Source organism: Pygocentrus nattereri, chromosome 25 (genome assembly GCF_015220715.1).
Source record: "Pygocentrus nattereri isolate fPygNat1 chromosome 25, fPygNat1.pri, whole genome shotgun sequence".
Classification (NCBI taxonomy): domain Eukaryota; kingdom Metazoa; phylum Chordata; class Actinopteri; order Characiformes; family Serrasalmidae; genus Pygocentrus; species Pygocentrus nattereri.
Genome location: NC_051235.1, coordinates 8,001,538 through 8,019,325, shown reverse-complemented (window position 1 = coordinate 8,019,325; position 17,788 = coordinate 8,001,538). Strand labels below are relative to the sequence as shown.

At 41.9% G+C, this 17,788-nt stretch overlaps 1 protein-coding gene across 1 annotated transcript; it reads right to left on the bottom strand.

Annotated features, from left to right (window-relative positions):
* Positions 1–833: 833 nt before the first annotated feature.
* Positions 834–3,664, bottom strand: LOC119262430 (TOG array regulator of axonemal microtubules protein 1-like). Its single transcript, XM_037534328.1, has 6 exons — positions 3,320–3,664; positions 2,198–2,303; positions 1,708–1,943; positions 1,227–1,385; positions 998–1,117; positions 834–885 (listed from the first exon to the last, which is right to left on the bottom strand). The coding sequence occupies exons 3-6, from the start codon at positions 1,923–1,925 to the stop codon at positions 882–884; spliced, it is 501 nt and encodes a 166-aa protein (XP_037390225.1). The 5' UTR covers positions 1,926–1,943; positions 2,198–2,303; positions 3,320–3,664; the 3' UTR covers positions 834–881.
* Between the last annotated feature and the right edge of the window lie 14,124 nt (positions 3,665–17,788).

The window sequence follows — 17,788 nt, the reverse complement described above, 5'->3', positions numbered from 1 at the left end:
CATTGATTTTATGCTTATGACTGCATTAAAATATGTACCTCTTTCAGGAGGGGTCTCACACTGGGGTCTTGGAGGGTCTCAGCTCTGCACAGACCGTTTTCCCTCTTTCACTCTGCAGATTCAACTAATGAAGTCTTCATAGTCAGCTGATGAGCTGAATCAGGCGTGTTAAGAGAGGCAGAGTGATACACTGTGCAGTGCTGTGTTTCTCCAGGACTGGAGTCTCCCTGTTTTAAAGATGATCATTTTTGTATTTACGCTGTGGCCACTATGTTTTTATATTGTTTATATATTTTGACTTGCTTGGTTTTCTCTCACCTTGAGTTTTTATGTTATTGATTTATATTTCTTATTACTCTAAATAGTGCGGTGTGAAAACTTTGAAGGAACTTTGTTTTTGTGTGTTACTTATTCATGTTTAGACTCTATGCAGCCTCTGCTCTTCTCCAAGACTGCAGTGACAGAGAGAAAAGAGCTGAAACATTTTTTAGATGAGGTTTTTGCTCTGAGACTGTCATTAGTTGCCAAAGGGATAAACCATGAAGAGATAAGGCAGCTGAACTATAATGTCCACCTCCGCATTTAACCTAAAAACAGTTTAAACAAAAAAGAAACAGTAAAACGGTGGCGGCACACCTGCATGACGACACGAGCCTGCATGGATGTAAAGAACTGACAGTTTTATTATAAGAGGAAAATGTGTTAAAGTACTTAAACAAAAATGAGATATTTGTGAAATATTTGATCTACTTTGAATTAATTTCTTGACTTATTCAGTTATTTTCTTCATTCTTTTTTTTTTTTTTTTTTTTTTTGCTGTTTTGTTGGAACACGCCGCCTTTCTTCCAGGGTGAGGTCATTTCTGGAGCCTCGGGAGATTTTTATCTGTACAGTTAAAAGGAGACACAATCTCATTAATAACAATGTAACTTCATATAAACATCATAGACTATTCTGCTCATTTATTTACGGGTCACTTTGTTGTTCTTGTTCTTACCTGCTCTTTGTGATGATGTCTTTAATAGATGTTTTGGCTCCTGGTGGAACAAACTTCTCCACCATCTTCAAACAGTCTTTATGGCCTCCCAGAAACCTCAGAGCATTGCGTGCGTGGAGTCTGTGGAGGAAGAATGATAAAAATGGTTTTCAGTGCTGGTGGTTAATGAAACATGTTCAAGGGGGCCAGTACTGACCCGGGGGCCGTAAAAAGCAGGTGAACTACATACCTCACTTCCTGTGCAGAGTCTAGGGCCAGTTTGCTGGTGGCGGTCAGGAACCTGCAGGTGAATTCCTTTTTGCCGTTCAGCAGACGTGAAGCTCCCAGCAAACACGCGAGCTCCTCCAGATGCTGTGCAGTGCATCTTCTCACTGCGGCGTTTCGGTGGCTGGAGAGTGAAGAGTGAACTCACAGTGAGAGACACAGCCAGAGTTTACAGACAGGAGAAATCTGGACTCACATTTTATGAAGATGTTGACCAGCAATTCATGAGAATCACAGGATGAATAGTCTCAGTGATGCATCAGTGCAGCTGAGAAACCAGTTTTAGTGGTGCTTTGGAAAAACTTTACATAACACAAATTTAATGTACTATAAAATAATAAAAAGCTAGTAGTTTAGTTCCCATTTTTACTAAAGTTGTCTTTGACAGTTCTGTTTATTTTTGTCTACAATTTAATCCAAATAATGAATGTGGATGTGATGTTTACCTCAATCCACCAGTCAGCAGAGCGTGCAGGACCCGGCCAGGTGAGCAGTTCTGCACCATCATGCTGAGGGCCGCCTCCACGTCCTCTCTGATGAACTGGCTGGACTCCCCGGCCTTGTGCAGCAGGACACAGGCAGTGCTCTCCACCTCCTGGTCCATTTTCCTCTGCAGGTGGGCATACAGGTGGGCCAGAGTGGTCATGGCAGCACGACACACCATGGAGCGCAGGTTCTTCACCTGAGACAGTGAACACAAAAGAAGCCCAGTGAGCCTCTGTCTGTAGTTCAGTCACTGACTTTTGTCTTAGGACATGCGTGACTGTGACTGTGTGCAATGAAATGAAAACTCTGTGAAGAAAGAAATCTTTCTCAGGATTTTGGTTACAAACAGAATCTTTTCAGTACAGTTGGAAAATGTAAAGCTGCTGTCTGGAGTCTCAGTTACCACTACAGAGGCTTTAGTACAGAGTGTGTATGAAGTGTGTGTCTCACCTCCTGGATGACGTTCAGGCAGATATCATGGAGCTCAGGTAGCAGGACTTCAGCGTGGTGCTCTGCCAGAGCACTCACCAGTTTCAGTCCCTCTATCTTCTTCTCCCTGTTTCAAAAGAAAGACATTAGAATGAGATGAACATTACAGTAAACATGATAAAGACTGATTCAGCCAGTATGTTAAACGTTTAACACAGGAGCAGCTCTTGCTGTGGATAATGGACATTTTCAAGATTCTGATCATTAGGAGAATCAGTCAATAATCTATGTGTGTATATTCTACAGTATTTAAGCTGTATAATCTCAGGTATCCTCAGCTATTATAACTCTAGTCTGAACACTATCCTAAAACACATCACTGCTCCATTAGAATCTGATCTTCATTCTATCTGCACACTGTAAGTTTGGTGTTTCTACTCTGGTTCACTAAAGTCTTACCATTCCTCATCCTGCAGCAGTGTAACTGTCTGTCTGAGAGCCAGTTCAGGGTTTCTCAGGCGCTGTTCACTGATCAGGGCTGGAGCCTTCAGTGTCTTTGCTCTTCCCTGACTAACTTCAACAGCCTTTGGAGCAGCTCTGCTGTCTACAGGCTTGACGTGTGAATCTGCTCCCCTCCTCTGTCTGAATGCAGCAGGTTTATTGCCAGTAGGATCCAACTGGGCTTCTGATCTCCTCTCCTGGCTAAGTTCAGCCTCTTCTGGGGCATTCCTGCTGTCTACAGGCTCCATGAGAACTTCTCCTGGATTCCTCCTCTGCCTACCTAGGTCTCTCAGTCTGAATATTATCCTGCCTGCAATTACACCGTTTATAATTGTGGTTATAGCAACTAAAATATTCTCTTTCCTCTTCACTAAAAGTGTAGAAACAGAATTTGGTCACTCTTTATTCTTCAAATCACTTAATGTTTTAGCAATAATTATAATTTACAGATGCTTTAGTTTAGATCTCCTTAAAAAAGAAATAGGATCCTAAACAATTATCAAGCTTTATAAATATATGAATTTGCAATTAGAAAGTTATTCTATTTGAGTTATGAGGAGTTTGTTGTGAAGCAGCTTATGAACTCTGTGGTCTTCACTCCTGCTCTAAATACTCTCTAATTATTTCAACACTGGAACTCACCAGGTGTGTAGTTGGCCTTGTTCTCATCTTTGGCCCCCATGAGCAAGCTCTTCACTCTGGACAGTCTGCTGGGTTTGTCAGCAGCAGGTGGAGGGACAGGTGTGTGGAGGAAGGGAAGTGCATGGAGCTCTTCAGGTGTGCAGGAGTCCACAGGTGAGTGCACTTCCATTGGTGTTCTGTTATCCACCTCACTGGAGTGCACAATGCGGCCCATGGACCTTGCAATCCAAGCTGCTAACTCAGCCTGGTCATGTAGGTGGTCCTGCATGGCTTCATCACCTTCGCAGAGCTCTGGGGAGGGGTCTTCTGGCCTGAAGGTGGAGCAATCCTGCTCAACAGCCGGGACTTCAGTGTGGTGCTCTGCCAGAGCACTCACCAGTTTCAGTCCCTCTATCTTCTTCTCCCTGTTTCAAAAGAAAGACATTAGAATGAGATGAACATTACAGTAAACATGATAAAGACTGATTCAGCCAGTATGTTAAACGTTTAACACAGGAGCAGCTCTTGCTGTGGATAATGGACATTTTCAAGATTCTGATCATTAGGAGAATCAGTCAATAATCTATGTGTGTATATTCTACAGTATTTAAGATGTATAATCTCAGGTATCCTCAGCTATTATAACTCTAGTCTGAACACTATCCTAAAACACATCACTGCTCCATTAGAATCTGATCTTCATTCTATCTGCACACTGTAAGTTTGGTGTTTCTACTCTGGTTCACTAAAGTCTTACCATTCCTCATCCTGCAGCAGTTTAACTGTCTGTCTGAGAGCCAGTTCAGGGTTTCTCAGAGGCTCTTCACTGATCAGGGCTGGAGCCTTCAGTGTCTCTGCTCTTCCCTGACTAACTTCAACAGCCTTTGGAGCAGCTCTGCTGTCTACAGGCTCCACACGACCTCCTGAATTCCTCCTCTGCCTAACTAGGCCTCTCAGTCTGGGTATTTTGCTGCCTACAATTATTAAAACATTGTTTTATTAGTCATAGCGTCTCAGCCCTTTGCTCTCACACAAAGATGCTTATTTACAAGTGCCAAAGTGCTGTTTTATATATCACAGATATTTTCATTTCCAGTAAAAATCCTTTTTATTCATGAACTGTATGGAGATCATTGTGATGCTGCTCACTCCTGCTCTAAATATTCTAAGACTACTTTTTAATATTAGAACTTACCTGGTGCGATGTAGGCCTTCTTCCCAAGCTTGGCCAGCATGTGCAGACTCTCTGGTCTTGGCAGTCTGCTGGGTTTGGCAGCAGCAGGTGGAGCGACAGGTATCTGGAGAACTGTATGAGCTTCCTCTGGTCTCCCGCTCTGCCTAACTAGGCCTCTCCATCTGGGTATTTTACTCCCTACAATCATTTGTGCATCATCAGTTTTAATAGTCACAACACTTGACTGTGATCTCAGTCCTGTTCATTAACATTAAAACAGGATGTTTAGCTACGTTCCTTATTAAATCTGGAATTTTTGCTTCAAGTATAAATGCTAGCTTAGTTAGCATTAGCTGTTGCTAGAAATTTTCTTTTTTTAAATCTGAGAAGTTTGTAAATTTCCTTTCTATTCATGAATGTTATTCTATATATAGAGTTGATATGACTTTGTTGGGATGCTGCATATGAACCCTGTGTTTCCCACTCCTGCTCTACATACCAAGAAATAAACAAACAAAGACTTTTAAACTAAAGTAAACACTCAAACTTACCAGGTGCGATGTAGGCCTTCTTCCCTTTCTCTGCCAGCGTGTGCAGATCTCTCGGTCTGGGCAACCTGCTGGGTTTCACAACAGCTGGAGGTTCAGGTGTGCAGAGCTCTGGGGAGGGGTCTTCTGGCCTGAAGGGGGAGCAATCCTGCTCAACAGCCATCTTCAAGCCCCACACTCTGCGGTAAGGCCTCTCCCTTTTCCGGGGCTTATCCGAAGGTGGACAAGGCTTCAAATACGGTGGGACCACATCAGAGTCAGACAGGCTTTTCCTGCTGCTGCACACTTTTGTCTCTCTTATGGGTTTCAGCAGAACGTGGCCCAAACCACCTCTTTTCATCTGGGGCTCCAGACAGATGTCATTTGACCTGTAGAGCCTCCTGGTGGACTCTTGGTGCAGTGCATTATGGGTTGAGGGGTGATCATGATCCTGGATTGATCTGTGGATCCGACTGAGGATGACCTCCTGGTTCTGCTCATATTTGTCCTTCATTTCCCTCAACATACGACCATGACCCTCCAGATACTCCTGCCTCTCTCGCTCCAATTTATCCAGAGAGGAGGGGTCAGGGATAATGGGGTTCTTCCGGGGGGAATCCTGGAAAACAGAACAGAGAACATATGTTCCACTGGTTAGTCTACACACCAGGGTAAGTTAGGATCTACACAGTAAGGCTGGACAATATGTCAAAAATATGATATGATACTTTAGGACATTTGATAAGACTTGATACACAACATGCATAAAAATATTTGGTCCTTCAGTGGTTTAATGTGTTTGAAGAGACAAACAAGAACCAGTAGCACCAAATTTGAAACATGTTATATAAACTATAAATATAATGATTTTGGTTCTGTTTCTCTGCACTGGATCCAGTTAAACTGGACTGATTTTGCTCTCTTTGTAATGAAATATGCAGATGTTCAGCGTCTCTAATCACTGATGATCTACAACATTCAATAATATAGAGAACCATATTGTAGTTTATCTTAATGATATATATTGCCAACCTCTACTGTATAGATTTCATTTTACTTCCATTAAATAATCAGAATAAATGTTTTTATATGTGTTTATAAACTATATGTGGAACCCAGTTTACAGCATTTACTGTAACTTATTTAGAGATAAACAGTTTTTGATTGTACCACATTCGTTTGTCACAGTTCTGTATATAGACCTATATAGACCATATAGACCTGAGATGTGATCAGAATATGACTAAACAACATGCTTTAGATTGAAGAGTAGATGAATAAGTGTAGGTTCTTTTACATACCGCTGTCGTCCAGCTGTTCATCTCCTGGGAATCTTCTCTCTTCATCTCTGCAGTCAGTTCCTGCAGTTCCTAATAATGATCAGAGATAATCATTCCTCCACTGTCTCATCACATCGAACGAAAAGAATGTTAAAAGACGGGTCTGCGTATAGGGCAACGTGACGTCATAAGCGGGCGTGTCTCAATTATGACGCCGTCGCACAGAGAGAGGTCCTCTAACAAAGCTAACGTCTCTACACTAAAACCACGGTGACGTCACACATGGACGTGCAGGACTGAGAATGTATTAAAGAGTAAAATGTGTTAAAGAGCTTAAATCAGTGTGAAATATCAGAAGAGGGACAACAGATCAGCTCTCACTGACGCACTGAGGCTAAAGACTACAGTGAGAATCTGTCAGTTCATCACAACTACGATCAGTTTAATCTGATGATCCACGTCATTATAATAAACTAGAGCTGAACACGAATCACAGGCAAGGAGAAACATTTGAACGTGAATGTTGTTGATCATTTGTTGATCAGTTTCATGATTCGGTTGTGTAAATGAATGAAATAATGAGTTTAAAGGGCTGTTGAGGTGATTGACAGTGTGAACACAGACCTTTCCTGTCACTTTAACGTCAATCAGAAATCATAACGCATTTCCTTCAGTACTGTAACATATTTCTGAGAGACCCTCGGTATCAGGGAGGGTCTCTGAACCAGGTGGGCGTGGTGAGAGGAGCTGAAACACGATATGATTGGTTAATATTATAGTCCCCGCCCACTGATGACATCATCGACACTCAGAAGATGACAGAAAATAAGACGTGTGTGTTTCTAATTATGATTATAATCATTATATCCCAGATGTGAACTTCTTCTTATTTTCACTGCATTTATTAATGATTGTTTTTATTTCTTTTAATTCTGTAGTAATTCTTGTGTGTTAAGTCTCGTGAGAGTTGCCTCAGCCATCATTTGGTTCACGGTCAGGAGCGCGCTGCCGACGTTTTAAGTCTCGCGAGATCTAGCTTAGTTATCGTGTGGTCCACTGTCTGGGACATGCGGGCAGCGCCACGAGCGCTTAAACTACACAGCGGTGTTTTAATCAGTGCTGGACAGGAACTCAGTAAGTAAACCAAGTAAGACTTTTTCCTTTCACTCCACTACATTTCAGAGTCTAATATCCGACTTTTTCCTCCTACATTCTGAGAAATCTGTCGTTCCTTTTGGTTTCTGTGTGTATAAAAACGTAACATGTCAAAACGAAAGAAGCGCAAAGCCAGAGCACCAATCAGGGCCCAGCGGTCACTTTGTTTAGAGCTGGTTTTGACCTGTTGGTCATACCGACCCAGTGCAGCACGCGGTTCAACGTCAGCGCAGCAGCGTAAAACTTTGGGAGAGTCTGTTCAACATAAATGATGAACTAACCTAACTTTGTGTAAATAGAGCACAATATAGAAATATGTCCACATATGCAGTCGAGACTGACGCGGCTTTTTTCTGAATTTCTACAAACACCATTTCATTTTATAGTAAATGAGTTTGGGCTGGTTTATGTTTATGAACAGACGCCTACAGATCAACATAGTAAAGGAGCTCATCTGTGATCCTGAGTTTAAAGCCAGTTTTTATTCAACTTAAACTTGGAACTAAGTTGTAAATAAATCTGAAACTGAAACTTTGCTTGTGTGTAAAAAGTGATTTCAGAGCCACTCGGTTCTCCCTGATGGAAACTGTTTACCTTCAGTGTTTTGTGCTTCTGATCATTTTAATAGACGTCAGCGTCACTAATTAATGACGTTCTATTAAAAGACTGGTTTACCAAGAGAGACGCTGGAGGACTTTCACCTGAAATGAGTTCATGAAGCCAGTCTGGTTATAAAAATGATAACAGGACCAGATCAGAGCCAGAATTCCTCTTTTAGTACTTTTACTTTATACTTAAGTACATTTGAAGGTAAATACTTTAGTACTTTTACTCAAGTGGAGGTCTAAAGTAAGGACGGTTTGGAGTAAACGCTGATGATGGGGCTGGAAGAGTGAGCTGCTGTGCGCATGGGGGAAGCCCAGATGCAGCGTGTACCAGTAGCCTGTAACTGCAGTCCTGTGTATGAAGCTGGTACTCATTGTGCAAGTCCAGACACAGTGGACAGCAGCCTCAGTAACGAGGGGGGAGTGGAGCCGTGGAGCAGACGGGTCAGAACTTTTAGAGGATATAGGAGTGGTATCCCTAGCCAGTTTTTTTAGAAGCAAGATTTATTAAAGATGGGTTTTTATTGAAATAAGAATTGAATGAGTCGAGTGCCGACCTTTAATTGTTTTAGCCAGTGATCTATCTCTTTGGTAATTAGTAGCTCTGACCCTGGGAGGCCTGGTAGGAAGCAGAAAGCAGTAGTTTACTGTTACCATCGTAATTAAATTTAGCGGAGGAACAAGCATTGAGGGTTCTCTTTTGAAGTGCATTGTTTATTTATCATCTTTAAATTGATTTGGTGGTTTTGTTTGATAAGTTTGTGCTGTTTAATTACGTATTGATTAATGTATCTTATTTATATTTTGTTTTCAGAGTGTTTTGTTTGGTTTGAGCCCTTAATCCTTGTAAATCGTTTTTATTTTATTCTATGGCTGCTGATTTTCCATATTTTCCAGTGATATGGCCATCGATCCATAAAGGTGTCATGCTGTAACAGCCACTTTCATAATTCACCTCTGCGAATCCACCAAAGTCTCTTACCAAACCTGAGTGGGAACTAATGGGAGTGGTTAACTATCTACAACCTCTAGGTGGTGTTGTTGTAGCTCATGTTGAACTATTTTGGGACCATTTCAGGGAGGTGTTTGGTGGGCCTGGTGGATGGATATTATGGTTAAGAATGGATATTAACTCTATTTCCTTAAACGTGTGTTTGTTTCACTTTTTCTGTGACCTGAGCTTCAAGTTTAAATTATGTCCACAGAAAACTCATGAACTGAAAACTGCTCTGTAATGAAGGAAATTCTGGTCAAATTACTGAATAAAAGGAGAAAAGAACATGATCGATCTGCTGCAGACGAGCTGGAGAACTGACCACGGCTCTGTCAGTGCGATTTCAGAGATCACCAGTTTTGTGGAACCGGTGACGCTGTTGGAGGTTCACTGTCGACGAAAGTCGCGCTGCACAGTCATGACGGATTCACTCTTATTGAAGTGGAGAACGCAGAACGCTTTCTGCTCAGGGGTCTCCATCCTTCTGGTGACAGTCAGAACCTGTATGACCCCCTCTTTCTTCAGATGGATGGCGATTGGTTCCTAGGTGCCTCACGGTTGTAAAAATACGGTGCTTTGTAATTGGATGAATCTTTTTGAATCACGCTGTATATAAGAGTAGTTCTATTTATTTGATAGGGTGCACTTGGGTCAAGAGGGAGGTAAAATGTAGTAAAGTAAACCAAGTGACAGAACTTTTCCATTAAATTTCCATTGAAAACGCAATAATTAAAGAACTAATTTGTGCATCCAAATAATGTTATATGTAACCATATAACAGTTGAATGTAGATTGCAAAAGGTTGAAAAGGTCTTAAGTGTCATAACTGTGTGATATGTCTGTAGCAGGCGGCACGGTGGCGCGGTGGGTAGCGATGTCGCCTCACAGCGAGAAGGGCCTGGGTTCGATTCCCTGACCGGGGTCCTCTCTGTGTGGAGTGTGCATGTTCTCCCTGTATCTGCGTGGGTTTCCTCCGGGTTCTCCGGTTTCCTCCCACAGTCCAAAGACATGCAGTCAGGTTGATTGGACGTGCTAAATTGCCCCTGGGTGTGAGTGTCTGTCTGTCTGCCCTGCGATGGACTGGCGACCTGTCTAGGGTGTATCCTGCCTTCCGCCCGAAGACTGCTGGGATAGGCTCCAGCACCCCCCCCCCCCGACCCTGACGGAGAAGCGGCTTAGAAAATGGATGGATGTCTGTAGCAGTGGGGGGATGTCAGAAGGGTAGGAGATTCCCTAAAACGGTGATACCTGCTCTTCTGTGTATTCAGCAAGATCCACATGCAAGTTTCATTAGGTTTGACATCAAGCTGTGAAGAACAGACTTCATTAAGTCATTGTGTCTTTCTGTACAGGTGCACTTGTGGGATCTGTACAAATCTCTCACTTGTGGGGAACATTTGGTGGTGGCTGAGGTTTTTAAAGTTAAGGCAGGAAAAAAGGCTAAACCAGCCTTTGTAGCCGAAGCTAGTTGGCTTACACTAGCCGTTCTAGCCATTCCCAGCATCACATCCTAGCTTTTAGCATGCTGTTTATTTTTCTTTCAAATGACATCTTTGCTCATCACTCATATGATATATTATGCAAATACACACCCAAAATAAATGCTTTTGTTATATAATACATTCAAATAAATCTGTTTTATCCATATTTCAGAAACTGTTCCCAGATTTCCTTTGTCCTATAACAGTTTCTGCTTTTGAACACCTGGTGGTTTTAACTGAACAGCTCCGTTTCACTACATCTCCTACTGGAAGTTCACACATCAAGTCCTCCTGTTTCCCTGAGATGAAGTTACGTTCCTGCCGCTTTAACAAATACTACAGTCTCCGAGTGGTATAACTTCATTATGTATGATCAGATTAGAAATTCATTTATTTGGCTGTGTCCAATTAATATTTTAAACCCTTTCCCTTCCTTAAAAAAATAGCAAATAAAGTCTTTTAATGAGGAACCTATTTTATTATCTTAACTTAGCTTCTCTAATTCTTTAATATTGCCAATCCATCCTGCTTTTCTGTCTATACAAGCGCTCACATATCTGCCTTATTTATTTTCAATATTATCCTAATTTGAGCTTCTAGACCCCCAGGTCGCTTATTCCTCTACAACAATCCTTTCTTTGTCTCTTCCCTATTCTTTCCCCGTAGGGTTTTAACACCTATTCCATTGAGTCTCATTATTCTAGCATCTGTTGGTGGGAAAACCATTGCCAAAAAACCTTAAACCCTAGAAGTCCTTCACCAGTCAGTCTGACCAACCTCATACCTGACTAACCAGAGTTTAAGGCCTTTAACAGGAAGCACAGAGACCGGAAATAGGAAGGCAGCGTCTGGTATAACAGATGATGCAGGACGGAGGAGAGACCAAGCCTGACCCAGAGCATCTTTAACTCCCCTTTAAAAACTAAAGGTGTCAGACAGACGATAAAACAATACTAAGAACAACAGTGGTGTGACCGCCGTCTGCGGCAAGACAGCATGTTTAGTCTTGCTCTCTCTGGGTGGGCAGCATGGACCTCCTTCTTGTGGTGGGGGGTGGGGGGGGGGTGTTTGGTTGTTTGATCATAACTCACAAGTGTAGCATGACAGGGAGTGAGCAGAGTAGCGATGAACTTTAAGATGAAAGAGGCTCTGATTGGTCATTTATTTCAGTCAGAATTCATTCTTTGTTACTTCATCAGTCCAATCTTGATGAATCTGCAGTGTTTGAAGGGTGAAGCGGTCATGCTGTCCAGAACATCAGGAAACTGTTGAACCTTCTTTATACTTGAATTAGAGACTTTCTCTCTGTGTAAACTGTACAAAACTCAACTACTCTAAACTTTGTTTATTTAAAGCTTTGTGTATTTAAATTTGAGCTGATATCAGTGTCTAAACTGCAAAGCTTCATACCGACCTGTTAAACAACTTTAAAACTGAAGTCACTTCCTCTGTGGTTTTTAACACCTCCAGCCAACTTCAAACGTTCTTGTGTTGCTCATAGCAACAGCAGAAGTAGTTCACACTGTGGGCAGTCTGTCAGTGACCGGTTTCCCCCTCACGTCTAACTTATGCTTTGTTGTGTGTGTGTGTGTGTGTGTGTGTGTGTGTGTGTGTGTGTGTGTTTCAGGAGTTCAGGCTCAGCACAGTGTAACTCTCTCAGAGTATCTGTGCTGTTACTGGATCTTCTGTAAAAATCTCCTGTAAATATACGACACCTGATTCCTCCAGAGCCAGAGAGGGAGAGAGTGGTATCAGCTCCAGAGCTCTGATGGAGAAGAACGAGTCCTCAGTAAAGATCCTCAATACTCAGCAGGAGTTTCTGTGAGAACAGAGCTGACTGACTGTGGTCTGACAGTGAGGAATGTGAGACTGAGAGACTCTGGAGTTCAGATTTAGAACATCAAGCGGTGACTGGATATCAGCTTCATCTGGAGTTAATCTGACCGTTCCAGGTAATCAGGCCTGCACTCTCACACAGTCTCTGTGCAGTTATGTAAAGTATGGTTTACAGAATTCATGTATATGATGTGATGTGTGTGTATGATGTGATGTGAGTTGCAGGTGAAGGTGGATCGTAAGACTGCAGGACAGAGAAAGCTGAAAGTGATCTGTAGCTCTACCTGCAGCCTTGGTGCAAATCCTAACTGTGACTGGTACAGAAATGACATATACAAGGCAAATACAGATGATGCAGTTATTGTGCTGGACTCCGCCACTTCATCTGATGAGGGCAGCTACTTCTGTGAGGTAGACGACGGCAGCGGTAAATTGCACCGCTCTCCTTTTGTGTGTGTCAGTCACTGAACCTCTGATCATTCAGGCTCCATATGCTGGTGAGCCTTTAGCTACTGCGTCTGCAGATATTCACTCAAACCACCATGGTTAATGATGTCATTTACAGATGATCTTTGTAGCTCTGTGGTTGATCTTGAGTTTCAAGTGTGCACCAAGTGTGGGTGCACTTGGGTTCATGCAATAATAAGAGTCACTACAGTACTTGCAGGCATTATTAACAACATTAAATTGTCCTATTAAATACAACTAAAACAAACTAAAAAGAAAAAAGGGTTAAAATTGCAAAAGATTACACAAAAGATAGTCCACCCTTGCCTTGCATGTATCCACTTTTCCTAATTCTTGCTGACTCTAAGTGTGTGTGTGTGTGTGTGTGTGTGTGTGTGTGTCTGTGTGTGTCTGTGTGTGTGTGTGTTGCAGGTGTTCTGGGTAAAGTGTTGGGGTGTGACTTACACTCCTGAACGTGTGTGTGCTCTGAAAGGATCATCAGTTGATCTCTCCTGCTCTTACAAACACCCTGAAGGACACACAGTAACTGAATTAGCCTGGTTCATTAAAGAGCAGGCTGGTGCTGAGCCTGTGGATGTGAGAGAGGATGAGGAGTATCAGGGACGAGTGCAGAATGACTGTAGTATCAGAATCAATCAACTGAGAGAGAGAGAGAGAGAGGGGGAGAGAGAGAGAGAGAGAGAGAGAGAGAGAGAGATGCTCAAACATACAGACTCAGATTCTACACTGATGGAGGTGAATATACTGGAGAACCTGGCATCACTCTGTCAGTTACAGGTAAAGCTGCATAACATAATGGGTTTTGTTAACTGGGCTAATATTCTGATAAAGATTGCGCTAATATATTGCTAAAAATAACATCAAATGTTTCAAATTAGATCTGAAGGTTACAGTGTCAGACACAGACAGTGGAGGAAAGAAACTGAACTGTAGCAGCACCGGCACTCTGCCCAACAACCTCACTTACATCTGGTGCAACAAAGGACAGCCTAGGAGTCCCTGCAAATCTACCTCCTGCTCTGTAGCTGCGGTCAGTGGTGCAGTCAGCTACAGCTGTGTAGCTGCAGCAGTGATTCAAACCCTCCTGTTCTCATCTACTCCTGGTTTAAGCAGAGAGCAGCTGCAGACGCACCACTGACAACAGGCCAGAATTACACCATCACCAACATCAGCTCCCAGCACAGTGGACTCTACTACTGCACCGCTCAGAACCAGCTAGGACAGCACAGCTCAACACCCACCCGTCTGGATGTTAAGTAAGTACTTTAAAGTAACTGTATCGGAGATTATACTCATGTGTTCTGGGACTGTCCAAAAATAAAGACTTTCTGGAAGGATATTAAAGAGGAGTTGGAGAAAATTCTAGAAGTTCATATTCCCACGGACCCATTACTGTTTTTTTCAACTTAGAAATATTAGTAAAGTTAGAAATTTCCTGCCCTTTTCTGACATTGAAAAAATGATTCATGCTTTTGTCTCCACCCGTTTGGACCACTGCAATGCCTTATTTACTTGTCTGAGTCAGAGAGAGGTGGCTCGTCTACAGCTTGTTCAAAACGCAGCTGCTCGTCTTCTCACTAGGACAAAGCGTTGGGGACATGTTCCACCAGTACTGGCTTCTCTACGCTGGTTGCCTGTAAGCTACAGAATTGATTTTAAAATTTGAATGCTTACTTATCAGGCTGTTCATAACGAGGCTCCAGCATGCATCACTGAGCTCTTACGTCCTCTTCATAGCATGAGAACTTTAAGGTCTTCAAATCTGGGGTTATTAACTGATCCACATACTAAAAATCAAAGGGGAACTGGGCTTTTGCAGTTTATGCTCCAAAATTGTGGAATAATCTTCCTACTGATGTCAGACTCTCTGAATCAGTTGAGGTTTTTAAAAAAACGTTCTCTCTCTCTCTCTCTCTCTCTCTCTCTATCTATCTATCTCTCTCTCTCTCTATCTATCTATCTATCTATCTATCTATCTATCTATCTATCTATCTATCTATCTATCTATCTCTCTCTCTCTCTCTCTCTCTCTCTCTCTCTCTCTCTCTCTCTCTCTCTCTCTCTCTCTCTCTCTCTCTCTCTCTCTCTCTCTCTCTCTCTCTCTCTCTCTCTCTCTTTATCTCTCTCTCTATCTATCTATCTATCTATCTATCTATCTCTCTCTCTCTCTCCCTCTCCCTCTCCCTCTCCCTCTCCCTCTCCCTCTCTCTCTCTCTCTCTCTCTCTCTCTCTCTCTCTCTTTCTCTCTTTCTCTCTCTCTCTTTCTCTCTTTCTCTCTCTCTCTTTCTCTCTTTCTCTCTCTCTCTATCTATCTATCTATCTATCTATCTATCTATCTATCTATCTATCTCTCTCTCTCTTTATCTCTCTCTCTCTCTCTCTCTATCTATCTATCTATCTATCTATCTATCTATCTATCTCTCTCTCTCTCTCTCTCTCTCTCTCTCTCTCTCTCTCTCTCTCTCTCTCTCTCTCTCTCTCTCTCTCTCTCTCTCTCTCTCTCTCCCCTTTCTCTCTCTCTCTCTCTCTCTGTCCCCTTTCTCTCTCTGCCCCCTGTCTCTCTCTCTCTCTCTCTCTCTCTCTCTCTCTCGCGCTCTCTCTCTCTCTCTCTCTGTCCCCTTTCTGTCTCTCTCTGTGAGACATTAATCTTACATGATTAATTATGTATTATATGTATCTTATTATTATTTTGACTCTTAATAAAGTAATGTGTTTTCTAAAGGCCAAACCAAAATGCAGGCTTCATTAAACAGTAATAAGCTCTGCAGAGCCTTTCAGCCTTTCTAAACTGCTTTACTGGAAACTGATAAACTAGGAAAGCTCATATGATCATCTAATCATGAAACGGATGTCGTTTACCATGTTTCTGACTCAGGTCACACAAAGATGTGTGGATGTTCACTAACAGAGCAGCCTGGGATCATCTCAGCTCTCTAAACCTTTTTATTATTTATTATCATGTGTAGCTTCACTTTTATTTACAGATTGTTTAAAGTAATGTAGAGTCAGTTTGTAAATAAACTACATATTTTCTCTTACTTGAGTCGTTTTCTTTACTAATACTTGTAATGAAGTAAGTAGTGATTTTCAGAACTCTGTCCACTCCTGCTCATTTCCTCCACTGTATGTTTCATTTAATAAGACCCCCACAGAGCTCTGTTGATGGTCTGTACTGGTGGGCAGTTTGTCTCTGTGAGGACCAAGATGATGAGTCTCACTGTCTCAGAAGATCCTGGATGATCCTGTTTAGCTGATTAGTTCATTATTCCTGTTTGAACTGCATTAAAATAGCCCAGATTTCCAAAAAGGCACATCAGACTGTTTATATGAATATATATAAATATATATATGGTAAGTAAGAGGAGTTCAGCACTCTGGACAGCTCCCGGAACGTGACCCTGCTGGAGTCTAAGATAAATTCATCGTCCTTAAGCTCAGTGAACAGCTCTGATCAGTAATCAATAAATCAACACGCATAATGATCCAGAGTTGAGACTCTCTGACTTTATCATTGACCCCCCAGCAAATCAACAGATGCTCCTTTGAGGGTCTTTATAGGTGGAGAGATTAAGCAATATTCAGAGGTGCAAATATATTTAATATTAATGTTTCAGGAACTGAATGTTGGTCTAAGAAACTCTATGATTTATTAATGCAGTTTTACCTTAAACTGTAATTAACATGGTTGTAGGTGTAATAACATCATTTAGTCACTGAGTAGCTGCTGAAGCTCACCGAAGCTCACTAGTTCCGTTATTTTATTAGTTGTTGAGATATTTCCCACTTTCTCTTTTCATTCTCCTCCCTTTTTATTCCTTATTAGGTTATTAATGCCACTTCGTGTTTAGAAAGGGTAGTGATAACTGTTACTAAATAATATAAAATGGGTAACTTACATGAGCAAATAACAGTAGTTGACAGGGGTCATAAGGGTGAGTGGTGTGATTCCGGATGATTCCAAGTGATTTTAGGCTTATTGAAAGAGTCTTAATTAACACAGTTATCGCCAGATAGATTAACAATTAAAGCGTGTGTAGATAATCTGTAGATGACTCTCAAAATGAAGCGTGGCCAAATTCTGTTTTTATGATTTTACTGAAGAAGAATGAGAATATTTAAGTGCTAAAACTGACTAAAAAATTCATCCTCTGGGTCAAAATGGTCCAGGGTCAGACAGCCAACACGGATAGATTGGGGATCAGACATGACAAAAGGAACATAGGATAAACACAACCACAGTAAACAGAAAATATAACAGAGGCCAGAAAATCAAACACCATATAATATATACAATACAAAGAATACAAAGGCCAGCCACAAACTAGGACAAGGCTAAATACAATGAGCAAACAAGATACAGGTGGCTAATCACAGGTGAGAACAATCAAGGGCAGAGTCAAGAAACAAGGGGGCAGGACAGAGAAGAATCAAAACAAAGAAAGCACATGGACAAGACCAAATCAAAACAAAAGTACATGGAGGACTGGGAGGGGCCAATCGTGACAAATAGCAGGAAAGTTCATTAGAACAGTGAATTTTTGATTAAGGTGTTCATCTTTATTGTTTTCATTGTTAGTTAGAAAATGTATTGAACAACCTTAAGCTAAATTTAAAAGCCAATAGCTACGTAAGAGTTACTTGGTAATTGAGCAATTCATAATCTGAATAATTGATTATTTCAACAATCAGTAGATTATTCGCCTCTCCTTGGATCACCACCTTATCGTGGTGGAGGGGTTTGCGTGCTTGAATGATCTTAGGAGCTATATTGTCTGGAGCAAAAGCTCCTGGTAGGGTCTCCCATGGCAAACTGGTCCTAGGTGACAGGTCAGACAAAGTGTGATCCATAATAACCCCCATGAAGACACAAAAGCAGGACTTGTGTACCCTGTCCGGAACAGGGTTACCGGGGCCCCACCCTGGAGCCAGGCCTGGGGGAGGGGCTCGCCAGCGAGCGTCTGGTGGCCGGG

Bases quoted from the DNA above. Each gene is read 5' to 3' on its own strand.
- LOC119262430 (XM_037534328.1), bottom strand. From the start codon at position 1,925: ATGGTGTGTCGTGCTGCCATGACCACTCTGGCCCACCTGTATGCCCAC. The intron at 1,386-1,707 runs GTAAACATCACA...TTCACTCTCCAG, and splicing joins CTGCTGACTGGTGGATTGAG to CCACCGAAACGCCGCAGTGA. The intron at 1,118-1,226 runs GTATGTAGTTCA...CTTCCTCCACAG, and splicing joins GACTCTGCACAGGAAGTGAG to ACTCCACGCACGCAATGCTC.